The 11737-nt window shown below is 39.3% G+C and overlaps 1 protein-coding gene across 1 annotated transcript; it reads right to left on the bottom strand.

Moving 5' to 3' along the window:
- Positions 1-2211: 2211 nt before the first annotated feature.
- Positions 2212-9521, bottom strand: tdrd5 (tudor domain containing 5). The gene is made up of 15 exons (XM_088425946.1): positions 9414-9521; positions 7804-8037; positions 7522-7718; positions 7182-7443; positions 6926-7026; positions 6759-6842; positions 5904-5960; positions 5591-5735; positions 5319-5473; positions 4579-4793; positions 4289-4498; positions 4150-4216; positions 3629-3829; positions 3291-3416; positions 2212-2331 (listed from the first exon to the last, which is right to left on the bottom strand). The coding sequence occupies exons 2-15, from the start codon at positions 8030-8032 to the stop codon at positions 2287-2289; spliced, it is 2094 nt and encodes a 697-aa protein (XP_088282072.1). The 5' UTR covers positions 8033-8037; positions 9414-9521; the 3' UTR covers positions 2212-2286.
- Positions 9522-11737: the final 2216 nt, after the last annotated feature.

The raw sequence follows: 11737 nt of genomic DNA on the forward strand, positions 1-11737 counted from the left end.
GCACAGTTAATAAAAGTTTTAAAGTGGCGACTAAAACTGATGTCTGTATCTAATAGACAATCAAACGTTCAAATTGGATGCACAAATTCTCCCGGGTGGCCATAAAAAAGAATTACAGTGCAACACTCCTCATCCAGCACATTGAGCTGGCATGTTGCGAGGGTACTTCACAGGAAACCATCAAGCATCAATTTCTTCAGCATTGCTGATACCACTTGAACCAAATTTCTATGGCACTAATGGAAGAGTGTTTTGCGTTCATGCAGTGTCTTTGGCAATCACAAGAGTGCATTCTGCAAACCGTATATCCATATGCGTAATACAGTACATGCTGAAACGTTGATAAATTCCCACTTCCATTCTATGTGGCTCTGTGGACAACACTGACCAGTGTGTCTGCATCTGTCTATAATAGCTGCAAGTCTGTTCAAGCCTGATATGATGTATAGCTTAATTTTGTTGGACTAATCCTACAGTGTCATGCACCAAAGGCACAACAGTAAAGACTGAACACATCCCAATACTAACCATGAATAAAATTTAGAAGAATCTAAAAACGCCCTTCACAAAAATGGCTGAACATTAGTTCATTAAGTCAGTCTTTTTTTTAAATACACCATATTATTATGATAAGCTTAGTTGAATTATGGGCCTGTGAAAAATCTTAAATTCTGGATCTAAGATATTGGTGCTGTGTTAATGTTCCAGATCAAGTTACTTTTTTTTATTTGTTTAACATTAACCTGTAATCCATATAGCCTGCATTCCTACAATTCATATGCTTAAATTTTTTTTAAAGATGATCTCATTTTTTGTCACCACAGTGAGTGTTCATGTGTGTTTTCTTTCCTTGTGGTGGCTTTGCAGAAGATAATTAATAAGCACTAGTTTAATGTGTCCAATGACATGTCTGTCAGCAAATTTCAAATAGCCAACCCACCTACTTACCAACAATTGAAATCACAATTTGGTGAGCTGGAAACAGAATCACCGCTATTGCTACGGCATACTCAGGAGTTTGTTGTAGCAGGTATAACATAACTAAAAGTAGCAAAAGAGAAAACAATTAGGTATTTCTTTTTAATCATATTTCATGTTTGAGGAGGAACTGGCTTCCAGTGAATGACAGTGTACACTGTCTCTATTGTCACTGCAGACCGCAGTACGACAGGATGTGGAATCTGCATATCGATTTTTTTTTTGCAGCTGCCATAAACCCGCTTTAATGGAAGTGTCAGGGTGTGCGATTGCATATTAACTGGGGCGAGGGCTCAGCTGCAGCTGGAAAACACAGGCCACATCATGCGGGGGAGAGACTTGGTGCCTACTGTACATTTCAAGCTGGACAACAGTTGTCACTTTTGATGTTACACCTTCTTTTCAAACCCTTATACACTGAATTATTGCTGGTGGACCATTGTAACGAGTAGTAATGTAGTAATTGTAATGAGAATAATGTGATGTTGCATTGAATAAGTGTGTGATACAATTTACTGTATGTCTGCATTAAATATAGAGTACTGTACTTACTGGTGGAAAATGGTGAGATTGAGTGGGCTGAATTTACCATCTTTTCATGTGGGTAATACTGTCTGGACTACTGACAAATCAGTACTGGAAAGAAGGTCTGATCATCTCTATTTTTATTTGGTCACGTCAAAATATAACTTAACCCAAATATGTTACTATAACTCAAAGCAGTCACATCTCCCTGCTTCATTCAGCACCCACACTAATTGGCCTGCAACTACATTACTCTCCTCTCCTTAATAAGGTTAAGTGTGTCTGCCTGACCATCCACCACATAGACCCCGAACCCACCCCATTTCATTTTTTAGCTGCAGCTGGACAACTGAAGATAGAAGCTTATTCAATTTGTCTGGTTTAATTGTCGCAAGGAGGAAAAATAACAACCGGGCTACTCGCTTTTAGCACGTCACTGGAGACACATTCAACAACCGGTCAAAGTGTGGGAATTCCGAAAGGGACTGAACCTCTCAGCACTAAACTACAAAAAAAAGCTCCCTTTCGTTTCATTAGTGGCCATAAGCTGAGTAAATCAATGGTTGCCTTATGCATTGGGGTACATGGGTAAAAAAACCCAACTAGTTTTATTTTCCTCAGTTTGTTTTAATAGCAGCAGGAAACAAAAACGAGTGGACTATTTTTTGTTGAAGAAAGGCCAATACATGACGCAAATGTCTGCAGTAATGACAGACAGCATTCTAAACATGTTTATTAAATGAATGAGACCATTAGCAATGGAAATAATTGTTAGTCACCACCTTAGTCACCAATAAACTCCAAGGCAGGCATTTCCTCAGTGTCAACCTGGAAAAAAAACAAACAAAAAAAAACGTGGGAATGGGAGCATCAATGTCTCATTGTAACAGCAGGGCAGCAGCTTTAGCAGGAAAGAACAGACTTCTCTTTCCCCAGCCCCTTCATTCAGCTCCTCCGGGGGAATGTAAAGTATTCTCAGGCCAGGTGGGAAACATACCATTGAACAGCATGTTCAAGGATGCCCACGGCGCTGCCTCCTGGTTGGAAGTGCACAGAAAACTTCACCAGAAGGCATCGTAATCTGATGCCCGAGCCACCTCGGCTCTATTATGAGCCCCTACCCAATGACTGAGCTTCTAACCCTTTCTCTTATGGAGGTCTTTAAATATTTGAAGACGACAGTCCAGCGCAATGGGCTGCGGTAAGGGGGTGAAACAAAGGTAAGAGGGTTGGAAGTAAGTGGGGGTAGGTGCCGATGACCAATAGCAGACCAGCGTTGTAGTAACGCATTGCATAGAAGCTGTTAGGCAACAGAAGATGGAGATGGAAACAAAACAACACAAACACAGCCAGACCCCTAGGGTCATGACAGTTGTTTTTGTCACAAAGCCGGAAAAATACCGTTAAAAGGAGATGAAAAAACTCAGTATTTCACGTCGCAACATGAAAAAAACGTAAGCCAGGGACGCTGTAACATGGGTTTCACTGCATTGTGCTGATTAGTTTTGTGTTTTCAGAAGTTCATATGGACATGAGCAGGGCTGACATTACATCTGCTAATTTTCAGTCCAATCAATGGTCCCTTTAAATACTGAAAGACACCAGGCCATGCTCATCCGTGACAAAAATAAAGGACTGATAACATAAGTGATAACATAACATAACAACATAACTGATAACATAAAGGACCCGAACCACAACATATGGTCTCTATACTTTAGCTAAATTGTTGATTTTTAACTCAAATTTGCATCACAAGTCTGCACAATAGTGTGTCTAAAAATCACCTTCAGTGTGGCTAATGGTGATCGCTCAGGTGTTTCTGCTGGCTGAGTGGTCTCATCTTCAACATCTGGCAATTGAAATGTTCCCTCTCCTAGATACAGGCTTACAGGGCTGACCTGGCCACACAACTGAGAAAAATGTAAAATCAGAGTATGCATATGGGTAGGAATTTCATTACAACATTGTATTTCCTTTATTAGGTTTTCCATTCGCTTTAGCAGTCGCAACTGCCATTCTTCCTCCTTGCTGTTAAGTGCAATAGAGGACACTATTCCATACTGGAGCCACATTTGTGCTCCAAAAACAACGGTTTACACTCAGCCACAATGAAATGACTTACTTGTGCACTGGCTGAGGGGCTTGAGGCTTCCCCATGACCCTGGCTAATGAGAACACGATGGAAGTAGACAACCTCATCGCTGTGGGTATCGCAAAGGTAGAGCTGCTGCACAACTCCAATGTTGCAAACTAAAGTTGCCAATAGGGAACAGCTGCTGCAAAGATAGACAAACGAGGCAATGGCCTGGGAAGTCCAGGCACCCTACAAGAAGAAATCCAAGCAAAGGTCAGCCAACTGCATCTTGACACCTGCTTAATTTGCCACGTGATACGTACGGTCTTCACTGAGCTCATAGCAAAATGACACATTTTGGATTCAATCCAATTCAATTAAATGAAAAGTTAATACATAAGGAAAAATATGTACAACTGGTTTTCATGAAAAGTTTGAAGTAAAATGCTTTTCTTTGAAAACATGCCAGATAAATTCATGGAAAAAACAGCCGTGACAAGCGAATCTATAAATACGACCATAATGCAGAGCTTTGCTTAAAGTAAACCTTGAGAAAAAAAATGCCTTACAGTGACTGGTTGAATTCCTGCAAGGGATGATGGGACAGCTTGTGCTGGAATACCAGAGAAGCACGACCTGGACAATATTGGCATAACAATCAGCTCAGAGGAAGCAGTTAGTGTTTTTGTTGTCGGTGGTATCGCCTACTTGAGGAACATCAGGTCATCGGCGTGCACAGTGGTCACCCAGCCAAAGTCTACATGGTACACCTTAACACTTGTGGGGCTATCGACCCGGTGAATCACCCCTCGGGTGAAGCGCAGGTCCTTGGATTTTGCACAGCAAACTTGCCCGCGTCGGACAAATCGCTTGGGGAGGCGGTAACGCTCTGACACATCAGGGGAAGAGTAACACTGACTGGAAGTAGACAACAAGACTTGTGGACATATCTCAAAGAATGTGAATTAGATTGTCTTGATTTGTCACCATGTCCTCACCTCATCCCTACTTTTATGTCTTCAAAGGTTTGAGCCTCCTCACTGCCTGTGAAGGAGATGTAGAAGAGGCCTGGAGACTCCACTTGTTCTACCCTGACTTGAACCAAATCGAAAGCAGAACGTAGCGTCGGCGGTTGAAGATGTTGATTCTGCAAGGCATCAAGCGGTACAGCGGTGCTGCAGTAAACCTCAATGGCAGGAGACAGCTCTAACATCTGTAGATGACAAGCACGAAGCATTAGTATGTTTTTTTTTTTTTCTAGAATACTGTATTACTGATTTTCTTTTGCTTTCAATTGAGTACAATTTTAACATCACAATTCCAAGGTATTAAGTAATAGGGCTTGACCGAATCGTTGGCCAGTCGATTCAATCCAGTAATTACAGTAATGTTCTTACAAGTTCAATTATTCAACCAGGCAATGTAATCTGTGAACATAAAAGATTTTTTTTAAACAATATATTTACTGTTGATTCCTGCTTTTAATTCTTACATAGTACACTGTAGGTACTAGGGTGGCTTGTGAATAGTGAAAATCCACATATAATTGACACCTTTTGAAATGCATTGGCAGGAAACAAAGGATATTTTATTCATTATTAATTTTAAAAGTATTCGTCCAATTAATCTGTGTTCAGTGTTTTGCAAAAATCAGCAACCTCAACCTAATAAAAATCCTTATCAATCAGACCTTATTGACAAACATCATTTAGCCCACTTTAAAAAAAAAAACTTTTACCCATTCTTTCTTTACTATGTGTTCCATGGTCAATAGTTCTTCAGATTCATCGGCTGATGAGTCGTGAGCATCATCATCATCATCCACTTTCCCTTCCCAAAGGGAATCTTCAGTGGAACAGCTTGTATGTGACAGTTTTACATCAGAATCTTCTTCTAAAAATAAAAGTAAACGTGCTTTTATTCGCCCCCCAATCTGATACATGAAATCCTCTGGAATAATCACCAAAATTCAATCAATTGTAATGGCCCAATAATGATTTGTGTACCTACCAGAGTGTATGTTCTTGATGACCCAGTCATGGCTACCGTCCCAATCTTTATGTTGCAGGTCGAAGGTGTCACTCATGGCATCAACCAGCTCAGTGACACTGACAAAGCCATTCGCATTCAGTGGCAAGTCCTCACCAAAAATTCTCTGGAAATATAATTTAGTCATAGTGCCAAACAAGACAACTATCAAAACCCGTCTAACGATGTGAAAATGTCGCGTGTGGCTTTAATTCACCTGTTTTGGCTCAAATGTTGGGCTCTCCTCCTCATGGAGTTTATGGCACGGCTTTAGATATTGCTAAATTATTCTTACCTTGTACTCCTCAGGGATCTTGTGCACTGATATTCCACAGCTACTCTGATTGACAACCTGAAATCATGTTTCATAAAAATAAATAATGAAAGAGATACGCACTCAAGACAATTTGATACTTTCCATATGCATTTGCAGACCGCTATGAAGTGCAAATTAGGGCCGTCCTATTGATTATTCCATCAAATTATCGAGCAAACCACCACTCTTTTTTAAATAATCTACTAAAGATAACGAGATTGTTTATTTATATACTTCATATCTGTGCCGAACTTCTCCTCTGGATTGCCGCCTGCGGTTACGAATCTCCTCTGTGGATTCACTCTAGTGAGTACAAAGTGCAATATGCAAATTGGGACAACGTCATATCAAGCTACCAACAGGACTTCATAGGGAAAGTAAAAGCTGCAATTCCTCACCCGCACATTCGTCAAGAAGAGAACGAAGATGGTGCAGGCATGAAATAACAAGCTTTCAACAGCTCTTCAAGCTTCATTGTTAAGGATAATGAATGTCCAATTTATAATGTATTTTGTATTAATGTTTAGCTTGAAAGCTAATGCCGTAAGTCTGTGAGTCCAATTTCATAATTTAAGAATAATTTCGACATTAATATTTGCTGCTGTGCCGATGTGTCACATGAGGAATGCTCCAAAGATGTTACAAAAATTTGTAACATCTTTGGATCATTCTACCACTTGCAAGCTAATGACCAGGGATGGCGCTCCTATGACTCTATTGAACTGTATTTAGTTCTCATTATAGTCCTCAGAATCAAATGATTCGAGAGTAGTCTGCTTCACATACGCATTTTTAATAGTGGAGGTATGCATGCTCTTAAGAATGTTTTCTGACCTTTTGCAGTTTCTCTTTCAGCTTGTGACAAATGGTGCCCGCTACTCCACTTTGCACAATATGTTGGCGAAGCTCTTCTTGTAGCTAAAATTAGAAAACACATTTTATATAAATATCAATCACGTTCTTCATGCACAATCTACCTCCGGATTTATATAGCAAGAGACCTTCAAGAAACATTGAAGGTCAAGTTGAGAATTCTTCTCAGTCATATGCAGATTACAACTGACATGTGTTGGCTCTTCAAAGACTGAACTCCTCGCGGTGTCTGGCAGATATCCAGAAGGGAAAAAAAACAGCTATTGTTTAAAAAATTATTATTAAATGTATTTGTAAGTGCTCACAGATGAGACAATAAGCAATAGCCAATACACATATTTAAGGTGTTTTTTAAGCAATTTCTTAGAGAATACACTTTTATACCTGGGGATTTTGGAGGGTTGAGCATGCTGGCGTTGGTCGTGGGCTTTGGTGTTCCAAGTCCTTGTGGAATGTTGTAAGTTCTGGGCAGCATTTGCTCTCTCAGATTTAGCATGGAGCCAAACCTACTTTGTTCAATCAAAACAAGGTCTTCAGCAGCATGCAGCATCTCTCCAATAGAGTAGAATCCTAAATCATGAACACGCAGAGTTTGTCCGAAGCATCGCAGAAAGCTGCTCTCAAGTTCTGACATCCTCAGGGGACCCTATAAGCATTGTGGGGGAGGGGTTTGAGGTTATTTGGGGTCTAGAGAAAGTTAAAAAAAAATGGGTGGTGGTACTACCTGCGAGAGGAGGAAGCGCAACTGTGCCCTCAGCTGGGGAGGAAGGGCCAGAGGAGCGGCACCTCGTCTGGGAAGAATCAACTGGTGACAGTTGCGGTTAGAAGAGAACCGCCTATCTTTTCTTTTTTTGTCTGTATTGGATGTGCGCTGTTTAGCTACCATCATCTCAATGTTTCGTGTGGACTCATGGCTTACGGCTGTGGCAACAGGGAGGAAATTTGTGGTTATTTGGATGAAAAGGTCAAGGGTTAGGGTTAATTAAAAATAAATCATATAATTTACCCCTCAAGGATGTTTTCCCATCCTCTTGGAAATTAACAGACACCACATCAGGCATCTCCTTAACCATATCCATTATATTTCGGAATCCCAGGAGTTTCAAAGGCAGAGGTTGGCCTACCATATTTTCGTAGTCGCGTTTAAGATGTACAGGGTCCAAATCCTCTTTAGAGGAAATGAGTAGAGAGCAGACATCCTTCTTCAGCTTTGCTAAAATGGCATCTGGGTTCATCTTGCCTGGCAAAATATAAAGAAAATCTAAGAAAACATGCCCAGAGTGTCCAAACTGGTTATTCTTAGCGCACTTAACCATAGAGCAGAGGGTGTACGGAACTCCCTGTCATTGCTTTTTGCTTTCTTTCAACATGTCAGATTCAATTGTTAAAGCTTGTTAACTTACAGTCTTCCACAGACCTTGGTGATGAACTGATCATTTGAATGAGGTGTGTGGGAAGACAGACATCAAAACAGGCAAGATATGGTCAATAAATAGCTCCTAATTATGTGATCAATATTTACTTCTGCCATGTTGGAGATCAGGGATAAGATAGGCAAGATTGATGAGTTCAAGTGAAAAACTAGTGGTGCTATACGTCAAAGTCGTCAATTACTTTTCATCGCTGTGACAGTTTCAGAGGGAAAACAGACTAGTATTTTCCGAAGTATTAATATCAAATTTGAAATTTTAGTATTATGACAAATCTAGCTGCCAAAATGGTAATAAAAAATGATGTTTCTAATGTGGCTGTACATTTGATTTTGTACATTAAAAACAAGGTTTTTGCTTTTTTTTTTTAAAAAGACCTGTTTATTATAACATACAATAATCACATAATAAAAGGCAATGCAAAATAAACTGAAGTGTCTGCACCATTATTTAATGCAATTCAATTCATTGTGCAGCTCAAGTGGGCAGAAGTCAATTCTTTTTGTACTACTAACATAATGAAATTATACTGGATTTAAAAAGAAAAACTATGGCTGGACAAACCACTCAAAATCCAACATGAATACTTTCAGGAGAAAAAAATTATCGATGACAAGGACATGATCTATTTCTACTGCTCAAGAATCATACTCCATTTTTGCAAGAGCTTGTAGCAAAAGATTAAATTGTGATGGTTTGAATTTATGATTTGATTCGCCAATTTCTTCACGTGAAGCTTAAATGCAAATATTTACAAAGTACAGCAACAGCATGACAAAATTACTTCAATACAGTTATAACATTAAAAGTTACAACTGGACGTTGATTATAAGTTACTATTCACATGGTGCAAAGAGTAACACATGATAAATGTTTATTCGTTTTATTTTACTTTGACTTGATGGAAAAAAAACACACACACACACACACACACACACACACACACACACACACACACACACACACACATACACACATACACACACACTTCTCTTTCAAATGCAAGTGCAAAGATTGGTCACACGCCATTCAGCGCAATTATATTAATGGCGTCTGACCGCAGATAGCTTACATTCACATTCGATGGTGGTAAATAATGTCGATTTATAATATATTTTTAAGTAGTTTTTAAGTAGTTTTAAGTAGTTTTTTCAAATTTATCAAAATCTAAATAATTCTTGCTTACCTGTCGGGCTGATAGAAAGCAAGATACAATATTAGTGAGGAGATGAGCGGGCGGGAAATTAACAAATTTACAGCCGCGTTTAACAGCTAGTTGTTGTTGATATTTGAGTTTAGCTGGCCAAATCAAGTGCCTGATTGGAATAATGGACTCCATCGCCAATAAATCAGGCACCTCATCGGGTATACCTTTGATAACGTTAGTATCGTAGATTCAGATATAGTATTGGTAGTTGATGTATCGTATAGCTTTAATAGATTTAATTGGAATACTTGGGTTGGCCATATTAAAAAGGAAATGCTGGAGCAGCACAAAGAAATTAAAAAAAAAAAAAAGTTAAAATATAATTAGGATAATGCTATCTGGTTTGGCTACTTTTCAAATTCCAAAATTTGCCATGACATTTAGGATTTAGAGCTCATTTATTGTTTAAACTTCATGAATATTGTGCTTTATTTAAATTGAACATTTTAGTCAATGATTGAAAAGTAAAGATAAAATTGAAATTAATTGCATGCCTTCTTTCTACCTCTGCAAATACACCACCTCCAGAGAAGTCACAAATGTAGCGATTATATGGGTTCGAATTGTTCACCAAGCGACTCCATGTGGAATCTGGCCCTGTTTAATTGAACTCAAATCTGATATAACGTCACATTTCTTGTACTTTCTGCCATATCATGGAGCAGCATTTTTTTTTTTGTCTTCAGTATATGACTGGCATAGATGTGCAAAAATATAATAATCAATATTTTTCTAAAAATGAAGTGCAGTGTATCATGTTATTGTAGTGGTGACATGGAAAAGACACCCTTTCACACACGAACGCAAGTTGTTTTTTTTGTTTTTTTTCCCCTATAATATTGGGACATCTCATGGACAATGCATTACCTAGGCCCCTAACCAACACAAAATATTACCTAACCCTGGCCTAACTTCAAGTCAATCAAATCAAGTCAAAAGTATTTATTTAGCTCTTAATCACAACAGAGTCTCTATTTTGCAATTGAAGGAATAACAGAGAACATCACAAATGCACAACGGCATCCCCTGATCAAAGCTCCTGGGAGAGAAAGGAAAACTACTGTAAGAAACTTTGAGAAGGCACAGAAGCTGGGAGGAGCCCCCTTTCAGACTCAACAGGCTGCAACGGATGCCGAGTGCTAAGATAGCACATTGAGCCACCAACAAAAATCAAATTCAAACTTAAACTCTAAAAGCAAGTCTTGACAATCAAAAAGAGGTCTGACCTTGTGGGCTCCACTGAAATGGTCCCCACAAGTGCAAAGGTAGTAAAATCTGAAATTTGGTCTTCACCATGTAGCAAATATTGAGGGTATACGCGCACTCACAAACACACATAAGCACACACAAAAGAAAAGAACCTAGAAATTAGTGTGCATCTACTAGAAAGAAAACTTAGCCGTGCAGAGCTTGGCCATGGAAGTGTGACCACGGTGCTACAGTCCAGTCAAGGCTGTCAGCACACTACAATACATACATTGCAACACAGAAGGCGGGATAGCCATCCGATAAAAGAGGCTGTCATGTGACATGTCGCTGGGCGGAGAGAGCTAAATGTGTGTGACGTTAGTTTACGTTACAGCCTTTGCTCAAGACAATCACAAAGAAATGGGCTTGATGAATGAAAGAGCTCATCCATAAAGGCCACTACAAAATCAAAGTTATCCTCAAAATAGACCCTGATCCCATTTGATCTGTCAGCAGATGCATGCAGAGATTTGCGGTGCACTTTGAGTGTTCTGCTGACCATGCTGTGTTGTGCTTTGGTTTGATTTTCTGTCAGGGTCGAGCTCAGCTTTCCGGTGGAGTTACAGCAGCTTCTGGCAGCTAGGGCAGAGATGCCCAACAGCAGGCCAGAGTGCATAACCACATAAGCTGTCGAGCATCTTCACTTGAAGATGCTGTCTTCTTAGACTATATAATGAGTTTAAATGTTATCTGGGTTTATCTTTTTTTTACCTCTCATGACTAATTCAGTATTGTACATTATCAATAATGCTGTTATGGCATTGTCTAAAAAAAAATCAGTAAGATTAGTTCTCAGCCTGAGTTTATTTTTCTTCATCCTCCTCCTGCTGCTGCGGAAGAAGACAGAAAAAGGAAATGAGGGCAGAACCAACCTCAATTATAATGTAACAGGGCTTATTTAAATAGCTATGCTGAATTACATCATAATAAAACGACAATCAGAAGAACATTCACACAGATCTTGTGTTTCCTCATCATTTAGACACGGATGCATTGAGATGCTTTAATACCCTTACAACTTTTGAGCCTCTTCTGCCTTCAGAGCAAATTCAAAT

The sequence above is a fragment of the Hippichthys cyanospilos genome, chromosome 10, assembly GCF_059441005.1.
Source record: "Hippichthys cyanospilos isolate Australia breed blue-spotted pipefish chromosome 10, RoL_Hcya_1.0, whole genome shotgun sequence".
Taxonomy (NCBI): domain Eukaryota; kingdom Metazoa; phylum Chordata; class Actinopteri; order Syngnathiformes; family Syngnathidae; genus Hippichthys; species Hippichthys cyanospilos.

Bases quoted from the DNA above. Each gene is read 5' to 3' on its own strand.
- tdrd5 (XM_088425946.1), bottom strand. From the start codon at position 8,032: ATGAACCCAGATGCCATTTTAGCAAAGCTGAAGAAGGATGTCTGCTCT. The intron at 4,794-5,318 runs GTAAAAGTTTTT...TGTCATCTACAG, and splicing joins ACATAGTAAAGAAAGAATGG to ATGTTAGAGCTGTCTCCTGC. The intron at 3,417-3,628 runs GTAAGTCATTTC...CATTTTTCTCAG, and splicing joins GCCCCTCAGCCAGTGCACAA to TTGTGTGGCCAGGTCAGCCC.